We start from the raw sequence: 14,077 nt of genomic DNA, 5'->3' as shown, positions 1-14,077 counted from the left end.
TTGATTCCTAAACAGCGTGTTTGGTACCACAGTATTATAGGGTGATGCTTTTTACAATTACTGTCTGCAGACTGTACTTACGAGGGGGGAAGAAAAAGGTAGCAAGTGTACAGAAAGCATTGCAGTTGGTAACCTTAAATAGGAATTCTGTATTGCAGATTTCATTAGTGCTTTAGGTAAATAAGTGATTAGAAAGACAAACTGGAGGTTTTAAAATCTTTCAACAGGCCATAAATGTAAGCCCCTTTACTCCATTTTAGCTTGGTTCCTGTCACAATAGAACAAAATTTGGTTCAGGAAGGCTTTTTCATTTCCTCACAAATGAGTAGAATTTACTAGGGCCAGAAAGTTGTGACCCAGCTGCAAACAGTCCCAAGTACTTGATCAGCTGTCACTACTACTACACACACACCCCTCTATATTTCCACAGCCATGTCTCTGAAACGGAGCAGCTGCCTGTGAACATGATTGTAATGTCTGTGTAAACAGCTGCTTTTATTGTTGCTGATGCCAAGTTTGGCACAGCTGTTTTTGTTACAGCTAGCCTTCTTCAGTGTTGGTTTGTATTTTATAGATTTGAGCAAACTGGGCCAAAATTTATTTGAACGTTTGAGTTACATAGTGTCTACTCTAGTAGGTTCTGTCTAGCATCCTTTTTGTGCTTTTATAATTGAAAGTAGTTGTGGTGGTTGTGTGGTGTTTCTGTTTGGCTTTTTTTTTTAAAAAAAAACCCATTCCTGTATTTAAATGAAGTTGCCTGTTTGATTAAAAAGAAAGCTCTGGGCCAATGGTTTAAACAACCCTTTTTATTGTTTTTATTCATATTTAGTATGAAGTTTTGTGAGGTCTCTCTCCAGCTAAAAAACGCTAAATTTTAAGATTGGGAATGGAAGACACGCATAGAAGTAAAGCGTTCTTAAGAATGCCATCTTGTTGGTAATAGAAGGGTCAATAAAATTCGTTAGCTTTACTGGTGATATTCTGGACAGTCTGTTTTCATGTTTTTTCTATCTGGGCTTCAAGAAATAAATGTTGCTTAATAAAAATCCATTTGTTTTTGAAGTCAGTATCAAAAAATAACTCAGAACACCTTCTGTGTACAAGAAGGCAAACCATTTAATAACCATTGGGGTGCTGCTTAGTACAACAACTTCCAGTGTTTGTTCTTAGCCTGTTCTGTTGGCTTTATGCAATATGTTTGAGAGAGAGGCAACTACGTTTTCACTGATTTACTCTGGTAAGGGAAAGTACAGAAAGTTATCTATTGCCTATCGCTAGCCCCTCAATTGTCTGGGTCCATCTTGCAATTTGCCAGAGTATCGTGTTCTTTTTCTCATTGATCAGCTCACAGCATGTGATCAGGTTCCCAGCATGAATGTGGCCGTGTCGGAAAAGCTGTGGGTGACAAGAAATCAGTTTGGACAGGTGAACCATGACCACTGGAAATCATAGTTCCCATACGGTATCTGGAGTGACAGCTAGACAGATGGGGCTCAGACAAGTCTGTAGAAGTCAGATGCTACTTTAATAGCAGTTCCCTCATGAACTCAACGTTTGTCCAGTTCAGAAAGCTTTACAGAATAGAATGGTTGACAAATAAGCAAGATTATCAACTCTTAAAGATATTTGAGCGAGGACATTGCCACTCCTTGTCTAATCTTGCCACTGGAGCTTAAATGAAATGCTGAACTGTGTTTGCATAAAAAGAGAGAAAACTTGTATTTGTGTGATTATTTCAAATGACTTGTTTTGAAGCCAGTTTTTTTTCTCTCCACTACAGTGTCTGAGAACTGTTAATTTGCCTTCTTGTGTAGATGATGAACTAAGTTTTTTATTCTTTTATTATTCTTTTATTCTTTGCATTAACGTTTTGTTCCATTCAGAGCAATGTTTGAGATTTGCTTTCAGGAGGAGTCAAGTTTTAATAATGAAAGACTCATGATACAAATACAGTGTATGTGGGATGAATGCAGTATTATCATACTGCATGTGGAATAAATGTGGTATTCCTTGTAGCATTTGGTTTATCATAAGGTAATTCTTGCCTAGAAATTTCAAATTTTTTCAGTGTCACCGTTTAAGTGACAGGAAGTAAAAAATTAAGGAGTAGATGAGGCTGTTACTGTGTGATCTTGTTTTCTAGACTATTTGGAAATATAAGGTAATGTGTGATGAACTTCTTTAGGGGAGAATACAGTTCCAAATAATTATTTGCTTCATAGTGTTCCTAGTGTTCTGGTGGTGACTGGTGTTTCAACCAGTGGTGATCAGTTTCTGTGAGATACTGCTGGTACCCTTCTTATGAAGGAAGAGCAATTAGTATTGCTATTAATCAAAATGTCAAATGATATATAAGTGAAGGCTGAAGCAAATTTTGCTGAGATGATTGGTGAGACTGTTTGGCAGGCCCTTATATTTTTAAAACATAGAATCTGTCAAATTATGGGTTATCTAAAAGTAAAGTTCTCTAGTATATTTAATGATTCTTCTATTTTGGTGAAGGTGAGGCTAAATATTGAAGTTACCTATGGGAAAAGGGAGTAGTTTTATGTATACTTCAAAATTCATATTAGAAAGAAGTGTGAGGGTATAATAGTATATAATATCTAATATATCAGTCTAGTATTAGAATCATAGACTCATATAAGGCTGGAAAAGACCTCTAGGATCATCAAGCCCAACCGTCAACCCAACACCACCATGTCTCCTAAACCATGCCCTGAAGTGCCACATCTACATGTCTTTCAAATACCTCCAGGGATGGCGACTCCGCCACCTCTCTTGGCAGCCTGTTCCAATGTCTGACCACTCTTTCAGTAAAGAAATTCTTCCTAATATCCAATCTAAACCTCCCCTGACCCAACTTGAATCCATTTCCTCCTATCACTTGTTACTTGGGAAGAGAGACCAACACCCACCTCACTACAACCTCCTTTCAGGGAGTTGTAGGGAGCGATAAGGTCTCCCCTCAGTCTCCTCTTCTCCACACTAAACAACCCCAGTTCCCTCAGACGCTCCTCAGAAGACCTGCTCTCCAGACCCTTCACCAGCTTCATTACCATTCTCTGGACACGCTCCAGTAACTCGATGTCTTTCTTGTACTGAGGGGCCCTAAACTGAACACAGTATTCAAGGTGCAGCCTCACCGGTGCCGAGTACAGGGCCACGATCACTTCCCTACTCCTGCTGGCCACACTATTCCTGATACAAGCCAGGATGCTGTTGGCCTTCTTGGCCACCTGGGCACACTGCTGGCTCATGTTCAGCTGGCTGTCAACCAACACCCCCAGGTCCTTCCTCACCGGGCAGCTCTCCAGTCACGCTTCCCCAAGCCTGTATCGTTGCATGGGGTTGTTGTGACCAAAGTGCAGGACCTGGAACCTGGCCTTGTTGAACCTCATACAATTGATCTTGGCCCATTGATCCAGCCTGTCAAGGTAAACCTTTTTTCCTGAAGAGATTTCCTAGGAAAAAGTTTTTACGTGTCGCACTAAAATACAGCAGAAAGTGTAAAAGCAGCATACTAAATGTATTTATAACAAAGTTTATTGCAAATGATAGTTACTGCTGTGCTACAAGCAAATTTAATTGTAATTTAATTTTTATTGTAATTTAATTTAATTTTTATTTGGTGCAAAGTAAAATTTCACTTCCAAAGCAGTTGTTCTCACTTCTCAGCTGACAACGCTGAGAAGAAAGTACCAAGGCTGTTATTTACTATTAGGCAGAGTTCTTTCATTCTGGGTAATAATTTTATGCAATAAATCATTATGATTCAAAATCCATGTAGCTAAATGTTAGTAAACATGCGGTTGATTTTTAAGTGCTTTTTTGCAGTTTGCTAAATTACATGTTTAAGCAGTAGTTTGGAACAGTCTTTTTCTTGTATGTGTTTTCTTGATTCTGATTTGGGAAAGAAAAAAAACCAAAAGAGTAACCTTAAACATAAGCATGTTATTCCTGTTTATAGGACATGAGGAATTAACTATGATCAAATGCTGGAGTTCTTAGGCTATCATATAAATATTTTTATTATAATTTGATTCAGTGCTGGAGTTCATTCCAGAATTGCCTACATTTTTCTAGAAAACAAGAACAAAAAAAAGGCATAGGGTTTATTGGACCTAGAGTGCCTACCCTGGGGAAGTGAAGTGGTTTGGCCATGAAATGACTGTTTTACTCCACTGTTTCAGTAATAAATACGGGAAGGTATGAGCGTGCTACAGTGATCAGCCCTTGTTTCGTTGGTAATTCTAAGGCAACACTTTAAGTGAACTGACTGAAACTAAAGCAGAAGAATTTTATGATTTCTACACTTCTAAGTGCTTTGTTTTGAATAATTTATTGAATACTTTTATCAGTGTGTTTTGCTCCAAGACATGAGGAAAAGGATTTTTAATTTTTTTCACCCTTGGAAGGAATTACTAACCATAAATGATTTAGAAAATCGTCTTTGGTTCCTGAATAAATGTAGTTAACTTGAAAGAAGTGGACCAAAAGTTTTGGTTTGGGTATTAGTTAGCCAAATTAATCTCTTACATATTTTGAGAAATTGTCTAATAATATAATGGCTTAAAGCATCTTCACATTTATACTACAGTTTTCACATGACAGAATTAAATCAATTCTACATCAGAATAATAAATACGTAGGTAAATGCCATATATAGCCTTAAGTATTAAAAGTTTCTTTGCCAATGGGGAATAGTAAATGATGTATGTAATCTTCCATGATTATCCCAGTGGAGGAAAAAGGGACAATAAATGAAGATGATAAAATAGATGCATTATAGGGAATCCAGTTTTGAAGCATTTTAGCTGCATTAAGAACCTGTTCTACCTCTTTCCACTTCTGAAGCCAGATATTTCTGTAATACATAATAATGAACACATAACCAAATGTCGATTCCAGTGAATTTCATTCTCTTGCAGTTTGCTGCTGTTGTCACAAATTGTAAAGAAAGAGGAAAAGTGTATCAACTCTAATCAGATATTTTAGTCCAATGTTATACAAATTCATCTTTTTACTGTTGTTGGTGGCTGGTAATTTGTATTATTTGAGAATGCTTTGCTTTCAGGCCTAGGGCACTGAAGGCCTGATTGTGGCTAAGAGTTAAGAGCACTTCTATAGATATTACATATCAGTAATTGTTATGCTTATTGTTATGGTCTTTGCAATCCAAAGATGTGCTGACCAATTCAGCATATATACCATACTTTTCATAAGGCCATAGGGGAAATTTCCTAGGGGCACAGTATTTTGTTTCCAACAGTGGCAAAAAGACATGGTTTTTAAGGAGAGCACACGGCTTGAACTCTTATACAGCCTTGGCATCCAGAATTGCTGTATTATGTCTTATCAAGGGATACAGTCCTGACTAATCCTTTCAGTATTTGCTTATGAATGGGTTCATGAATTTCACGAAATGGTTGAGGTTGGAGGAGGCCTCTGGTCCAATCTCCCAGCTCAAGAGGGCCACCTAGAGCTGGTTGCCCAGGACAACGTCCAGGCAGCTTTTGAGTATCTCCAAGGATGGAGACTCTGCAACCTGCCAGGGCAATCTGTGCCAGTGCTCAGTCACCCTCATGGTTAAAAAAAAGAGTGTTCTCTGATAGAGTCATAGTCATTTAGGTTGGAAAAGACCTTCAAGATGATTGAGTGCAACCGTAAACCTAACACTGCCAAGTCTACCACTAAACCGTGTCCCTCAGTGCTCCACCTGCGCATCTTTTAAATACCTCCAGGGATGGTGATTGAACCACTTCCCTGGGCAGCCTGTTCCAATACTTCACAACACTTTTGGTGAAGAAGTATTTCCAAATATGCAATCTAAACCTCCCCTGGCACAACTTGAGGCCGTTTGTCCTTCCCCTGCAGTAGCCCATATGTTTTGGTAACACAGATTAGGAAGTTGATCCATGTTAAATGCAACCCCTACCAAAAACCAGAAAAACACCAATAAGAGACAAGTTCGCAGCACAATTAGCTGCCTGAACCGGCCCACTGCAGACACCCAGGCATCCCCTGGACAGGCACATGTGCCCCACACCAGAGCAGCTCCCACCGCCTCGTAATGCCGCACTCATTTTTCATTAAGTTTAGTTTTAGCTCTGACAGAGAAATTGTAGTCTTAGCTGATGTTCAGAGGGAATCTCCTGTGTTTCAGTTTGTGCCCATTGGCTCTTGTCCTGTCACTGGGCTCCACTGAAAACAGCCTGGCTCCATCATCTTTACAGTCTCCTTTCAGGTATTTGTGTAGATTGGTACCTGACCACCTGAACCATACCTTCTCTAGGCTGAATTGGTCCAATCCCTTTTTAAACATGCTGAAACTGCATGCCTTTAAAACCTCTAGTGGCAGCAAGTTTGCTTGGTGCTATGTAAAGAAACATCTGCTGCCTATTTGTGTGCTGCTTTGTTCTGTTAGTGTAGATTTTGGTATATAACTGAATTTTCTATATTTGCTGTATGTGTTGCCTTCGTGATTTTGCAAATTTTCATCTTTTTGTCTCCATGCCTTTCATCCAATTTTCTCCTTAAGTTACGTGCCCCAGGATTTTAAGTATCTCATTATTTTTAATGCAAGTTTCATATACTTTCTGAATAGAGACATTTATCATATAATCTGTTTTCTGTTCGAAATTTATTAATCAATAATTTTCTTTTACAGAGTTTAGCAAAACACAACAGGAGTAATATTGGAACGGAAGGTGGCCCTCCCCCTTTTGTACCTTTTGGGCAGGTATAGTGTCTTTGTCATTTCATTTTTACAAAAAAAAAAAAGGTATCGTGACATCTAGGGGAACTGGTTCCAGTTAAATAAAGGCTATGAAAAACACCTTAGATCATGATGGCTTCAATCTGAAAAATGTGCCTGTTACAAAATCATTGCATTGATCCTGTCACTTTGTGCCAATTTATATTTAATGTTTTTCCTCTCAATTCAAACTTAAAATTTTATTTAGTACATGTAGCCTTTGATTCTTCCGGTTAGATCTTGTATAGGCGCTAACATAGTCCCTTCTTAAATGTCAAAGGTATTTACAAGAATCACATTAGCTACATCATGAACTACGCTTAAAATGTAAAAGTCATTCTTTTTGACCTCTCTAGTGGACCAGAGGAGCGTGCTTTCAGCAAAGACATCTAGATGTCGTAGGTGTACATTTTTGCGATCATATTCTTTATCTAAAGTTATGCTACTCTAATGGATTAATACTTTTTTTTTCTCAAATGAGAGTAGGCAGAAGAGTTAATTAAAAGTTGCTTTTGCATTTTCAGAAATGTGCATCTCACGTGCAAGTGGACAGCAGAGAGCTTGATCGCAGAAAGACTCTGCAAATGACAAATACTGTAAAAACTGTTGTGGAAAATGATGAATTTGAAAAGCAGAGAACGGCTGCTATTGCAGAAGTAGCAAAGAGCAAGGAGGTTAGTATGCTTGTGTTTGAGGCATTTTACTTACTGTGATTGATCTTTTGTTGTTATTTTAAGTATTTCAAATTACAAATGCTTTCTGGTGTTTGGCTGCTTATAATTCTACTCATGTATGAATGAATCAAAAATAGCCCTTTTGGGTTGATTGGCATGTTCTTATTTTAATAAAGCTAATTAATTTATCATTTTTTAAATTGTAGATATGATTTTGATTTGATGCCACTATTAAAAAACGTGTTTTTTACAATTTAGCTAATGAGATTTAATAAGTACAGGTTATCAACCTTCATCTGCTTTTTCAATTCTCAGAAACCCATGATTCCCTGCATTCAGTGTGAAAGTATAGCTAGGAAGTTTAGTTCTAACATGTCAGGTTTTTACGTCCTCCCTTGATTTTCCTTTTAGTTTGTTTTTCAGATTTGCTTGGAAAGTCATAAAAACTAGAATTAAATACCCTTTTTACAGCCTCATTTGGGCATAGGGGAAAAAATACATACTTAATAAATTAATCTTTTTTGTGTGTGTGTAAATTGGTGCTTTTATTTGTTGATGCAAAGCATAATCATAAAAAATACAGCTGCATTAAATTTATTGCACTTTTTCTACCAGCTAAATATTAAGGCTTATTTTCATAAATTCTGTTTACTGAAATGTATTTTTTGTGCTTATCTAAAGACCAAGACGTTTGGAGGAGGTGGTGGTAGTAGCAGAAGTAATCTCAGTGTGAGCGCTGGAGGGAATCGAAACAGGGAGCTGTTCCAGAAAGAGAAGATAACAAAACCTGAGGGAAAGAATGAAGGTGTCTACCGAGAACTGGTAAGGTGGCAGACTTAAATGGAACCTTAAACATTTACTATTAAAAAACAAAAAACAAATGTAACAAAAAGTCTAATTAGAATACTTGGGGTGCTTTTGTACCTTACTGAGATAGGAATTTTAATGTAATTTTTCTAAAAAAAAAAAAAAAAAAAAAAGAAGTTTATCATCTTATCCAGTAAAATTTAAAGCGAACTCCTCACAAAAGAATAGTAGTACTATATGTGGTGTAGGACATGACAGTATAGTTTTATTTTCTGTTTAAATAAGCTTAACAGTTTTGCATGTTAATATTTAATTCATTTTAGAATAAGGATTTAGAAGGAAGACTTTCATCCTTCAATTTCAACACATCAATTAATCTTTTAATAAAGCTTTTCTTCTGATTTAATAATTATTTTAAGAATCTGTTTTAAACCATTTCTTTGACATTGAGAAAACTAAGTGGTATTCTGATATTTAAAATAAAAAAGTAGAAATACTTTTGTTGTGACATGTGACCACGTAAGCATGACATACCCAAGTAATGTTTCCTTTTGAGTAAGGTGGCTACCATTGGAGAGTCTGAACTGTGCCCCTTCATCCAAAACATCACTTTCCGATGTATTTCATGACTTTATACTTTCTGAGAAGTGTTCTCTGGGATTGCTGCATTGAATTAAGTGGGTATAAGATGAGCAGTCATTGAAGTTTCTGGTTTGATTACTTCACTAGTCTAAAAGTTTATGATGAAGGAATTATTTGTTATCAAGAACAACTCCGGAGAGTAACTTCCAAGTATGCAATAACAATGATTCTTATTTAAGCAGTGAAAGAAGACTGGAAGAGGCATTGCAACAATGTAGCAACTCAGTAAACCAGTATTAAAATATTGATTATAAATATCACTTATTGTTGAATATTTTCCCCCTTATTTACTTGTATCAAAGGTTTAACAATGAGAAGAAAAGACATTTAGGAACAGCAACTGCCTGCTAAAATTTTGTTTGCATAGCATGTGTGTTGTCATCTTGCATCAAGGAGGGCCTCCAGTAGTGCTGCCTTTCATCACTGTGCTCAGAAATGTCAATATAAAATTGTAGAAACACAGGCTGAAAGGATCTCAAGAGGTCATTTAGTTATCCCTCTGCCCAGCATAGCACCGCTGGTACACCTTGTCATTCTTGACCACTGTTTCTCAACCTAAATAGACTTTAAAAAAAAAACCCTAACAGACAGACAAAAACCCCAACAACAACAAAAAAAGTCAACATTTAAATTGGGTAAATGTTTAAAGTATTATGTTTTCTATTTTTTCTATGAACTACAAGAAATTTGTCTTACATTGTACTGTAAAATGGCAGTATTTCCAACTTACCGAAACGTAGTATTATGTCATTTAGCATATCTAGATGCTGCTTAGAAGAAAATATAAACCCACTAAGCCTATATAGAAAGCCTTCTAAGCATATAAGTAATGGTTTTTAGATCTTAAAGCAACACCTAATGAATTTGTCCTGTCTTTTTAGAATGGTGACATCAAGCAGGTTTGATTGTTGACTTCCATGTGTATTGTTGACTTGTATGTATATTTGGAAAATGTTAAAGATTTTTAATCTGTCTGGTGTGTCACCTTCTGAGAAACCTGAAGCACTGCGTCTTTACCTGCAAGACAAGAATCAAAGTAATTTTTCCTGTTTATTCATAGACAGACAATAGATTGCAGAGTTCAATCATCCTTCTGTCTTAATAGTCCCTGTAGGTTATATGTCTTACAGTTTCCTTTGACTTTCCAGTTTTATGTAGGAGAAGCAAGATTTGTGCTGTGTAAATGAAGTTGAAGGGAGAGTTTTTGATATCCAAAGATACTTAAGATCCTACTTCCTTTCTCAAGCAGTCTTTGTATCTGGGAGATTGCAGTTCTCTTGGGTCTCAAATTGTGACCTATCCAAAGTTTTCTTTCTATAGATGAGAGTACAGGTACTGTATGTATGAGTCTTGATTTCCTACTGGTCTTTGAATGTAACTGTTGTGCACAGAATTGCCACCATTGAAAGGAGGTAATGAAGCAGTAACAGCTACAAGTTCTCATCCAAACCAACTACTTACCGGCAAAGGGGAGAAGAGTGAACAGATTTGCCAAGGAAATACTTTGTCTGTAGGTCCCTTGTTGCCATGCAGAAAAATCTAGGAGAATGGCCCTGAGGAGGAACTAGTATATTCTGTCATTAAAATTAAGACTTCATTTAGACAACTTGAAGTCAGACTCAAATGGGATGATGATTCCCTGTAGACACTGAGGTCGTGTTTCTGCCCCATTGGTCTTCAGAGACCTTTGAAACTGCTGTTCCTTTACTTCACTCTTTGGACAGTTGAATTAAGAGTGTTGTTGGGTTTGAGAATGAAGAAGGCTACTTGAACGCATTGGAGTTAACATTGCTTAGCATGTGGGAGTTGTAGCCAAGTGCTGCAAAGTCATGTCTTGCCCATTATAGTGACTTTTGCATAGCTAAGCATAGTTACGAAGATTATTTTAGTTATTATCTTCTGGGTTACTGTATTGAGATATCTCTCTCTGTATTGAGATAGCAGCCACAAACACCGGTTTTGTGACTCTACCCCCAAAAGGAGACCTGCTCATATCTGTTGTCCCAGAGGACAGTGTGTAGCTGGAATTAAGACAAAAAGTGAATGTATTAAAACATCAGGAGAAATGATGAGTGCAGAAATAACATTATAAGACTGTGGAAAACAGAGGGGAGGAAGGGTTAAATGTGATTTGTCATACAACTCACGCACAGTTGTACTTGAAGTCATTCTAGCAATAAAAGTTCATTTATAATGAATAGAAGTTCTTTTAAGCAGTGGGAAAAAGAAGGGGTTGTGTATCTTAGAGATCAGATTCCGCTGGGTTTGTTGGATTTTTTTGGAGGGTCACAGTATGGCTGTTTTGGAACCTGTAGGCAAAATGTTATGTTCGTGGCACCCCAGTTAAGAATGTATGTGGTTACAGCTGTTGCAGAAGATGGATAACAGGCATCATTTTGTTGGGTACGCGATGAGGAAGGACAGAAGGCCTAGTCCCATTTCATGTTTAGTGCCTGTAGCGATGTCCGCACTGGAAGAGGCAGTTCTCACTTGAGTGCTTTAAAGCACAGTGCAGACACAAGGTTATTTTCTGTAATTAATGCTCTGTGATTCCTGCTTTGCCTTTTTGTCATCCTGCTCTATATAGCTGAGAATAAGAAAGCCCGTATTTCTGTGGATGTACATTGTATTTTTTGCTTTCTTCCACAGAACTCTTAGCAATTATCTTTTCTCCATGTTCTAAGAAGTGTATAACTGCGTTTTCTGTTGTCTGTAGAAGTTGTGAAAGGGTTCAAACTGGAATAAATGGCTAGTTTTTATACTTTGAGAGGTTCCTTCAGTTTTCATCTCAAAGAAGGAATATTACAGTCTACCATACTATTCCAGTGTACAGCGAAGGAAGAGGTAGACTAGGGGAATTTGTGCTTGAAACCACATAATATTAGAACTGAAAGCTAATGAATTAAAAATAATCATCATAATATTTAAAAAATCTACTAGCCAATTTTTTAGACCTATGAGAGATCATATGTGAAGATTTTATCTAAAACTGAAATATTTATCATCAATGAAATACAAAATAGTGTTTCATTAAAAATTAATGAAAAATTAAACTCAAATCTGGTGGTTTTATAGAGTCTCTGTTGTATCTTATGATTAGTTCTGTGTGTGCCTTCTATTTCAGGTTGATGAAAAGGCTCTAAAACACATAACGGAGATGGGTTTCAGCAAAGAAGCAGCAAGACAGGCACTTATGGATAACAGTAACAGCCTAGAGGCGGCATTAAATTTCCTTCTGAACAACAGTAAACAGAAACCCATTCAGGGACCACCACCTCGAGGTAAAAGTTGCAAAGAAATGGTTTAAAACAGTGTTTATGAGCAAAGGAATTTGTGTGTGGTAGATTACTAATGTAGTTATAGAAGGGCATATATGCATGGTTTTTTCCTTCAAGTTAGAATGCATTGCAAACCTGAAAACAAATACGTAGAAAAGGCCTCTGTGCTCTGTATTCTTGTCAAAATTTTTGAATTTGAAGTCAGACTTGAATGTCTTTAAATGGAAAATACTGGTATCTACTTTGTCCGTGATAGAATTTTTAAAGATAGAAAATACAAACATTTTATAAATCAAATTAAAAAAAATTGTGTATATTTTTTTACACATTCCCTACTCACAAATAACTTCTGATGTTTACAGGTAAAGGGAAGGGCCGAGGCCGAATAAGACCTGAAGATGAAGAAGAGCTAGGAAATGCCAGACCGTCTGCACCAAGCACACTGTTTGATTTCTTGGAATCCAAAATGGGTACTCTAACAGTAGAGGGTAAGTTATTGAGATCAATGTATCTGGAACCAATATTGGACAGTGTTGGTGGAATTCTTCCTCCTAACTTTGTCATCTAAAAGGTGGTTCCTAGAACTTCCTCCGCGGTCAGTCATAAAAAAAACTAAGGAGCGCTAGAGAGCTATTCCACTCCTTCAGGAAAAGATCAAATAAATCACACTGTGGTCATTTGTACTTCTGTCTTGATTATAGAAGAGCTCAGGGTGTTTATTTCAGGCTCAGATGTCTAGAAGTCAGTAATTTTGAAATAAGGTTACCTAAATCCCAGTTTATTAACCTAATCTGAAAAAGGCTTTCATAACTTTAATGGACTTCTGTGTTGTTCAGAAGTATGTAAAGAAAAAAGCCATAACCACGGTCCTCCTTCCTCAGTTTATAAACACCATGTTTTGTGCGCTGATCAGTTAGGAGTTTAGTAATTGTGGTGATCTTAATTTTTTTTGTATTCTCTCTATCTGGAAGGGGAAAAAAGTCTTTTTGGCTGCTGTAAAATATTAAACAGCTATTTTCTCCTAGTTTTCCTGCTTAATAACTGTAAGGACTGAGGAAAAGGTAGGATTTAGAAAGAGGGAAGCCAAATATTCCTTCATACTTAATGCAAAAGATCTGGAACTTTTCTTTAATGTCCTTTTAGTTACTTTTCTTTCTTAAGAAGCCATGCAAGAATATAGTCTATGCATCAGGATGTCTGTTAGGTCTAAATCATTCAGTACTTTGGAAACTTTGACAGACAGATGCATTAAAAGAAAAAAGAGGAAACTTCATACATCCTGAGGTCTCTAGAGGCTGCTGTAATATTAAAGTAAAACTCATGGTAAGCTGAGTAATAAATGGAGATAATTTTTCTTTTGGGTATGGCCTTGGAGGTGTTTCGGTAGCCAACATGAAATGAAAATATCTTCTTCCATTATTTAACATGAAGGTTTTGTGATGGAGTTGTAATTTTTTTCTCCCTATAAAATGACACTTTTCATGAAGTGTGAAAAAAAGGTCATACTAGTTTATATGAACTGTTTGATATTTTGGAGTTTTCTAAGGGGTGAGCATATTTAAGGAGTGACTGCATTTGTATGCAATTATCTCTTTAACTTAAGTTCCAAAATAGTCTTTGTCAACTGTTAAAAACGGAATCTTGCTTTTACATTTTCACTGGATTTGGGATTAAAAAAAAACAACAAACCAACAAAAAACCTTGTAGGATATGAAAGTAAACAGGTTGCCCTGTTGGGAAAGGCAGTAATGTCAGTAGGCACCTGCATCTGAAATAAAAGAACATCATCCCCATCACTCTAGTTAGTTGAGTGAGAGGTCTTTTGTTGAATGTATTATTTTTGTTTGTAGTTTATATGTATCAAAAATGTGTAAATATTTGTAATTTTTTTTTGCTATAGCAAAATAGTGAATTTAGGG

At 36.7% G+C, this 14,077-nt stretch overlaps 1 protein-coding gene across 2 annotated transcripts in view; it reads left to right on the top strand.

Moving 5' to 3' along the window:
• The window catches only part of TDRD3 (tudor domain containing 3), a 119,747-nt gene that overhangs the window by 64,975 nt on the left and 40,695 nt on the right, over positions 1-14,077 (top strand). For both annotated transcript variants that reach the window (XM_064440773.1, XM_064440774.1), the window contains 5 exons: positions 6,671-6,742; positions 7,282-7,431; positions 8,113-8,253; positions 12,005-12,161; positions 12,521-12,646. In XM_064440773.1, the coding sequence (XP_064296843.1) occupies positions 6,671-6,742; positions 7,282-7,431; positions 8,113-8,253; positions 12,005-12,161; positions 12,521-12,646 (646 nt within the window). The remainder of the gene's footprint in view (positions 1-6,670; positions 6,743-7,281; positions 7,432-8,112; positions 8,254-12,004; positions 12,162-12,520; positions 12,647-14,077) is intronic.

Source organism: Phalacrocorax carbo, chromosome 1 (assembly GCF_963921805.1).
Source record: "Phalacrocorax carbo chromosome 1, bPhaCar2.1, whole genome shotgun sequence".
NCBI lineage: Eukaryota > Metazoa > Chordata > Aves > Suliformes > Phalacrocoracidae > Phalacrocorax > Phalacrocorax carbo.
The sequence above is the reverse complement of the archived record's forward strand: the minus strand, read 5'-3'. Positions and strand labels throughout refer to the sequence as shown.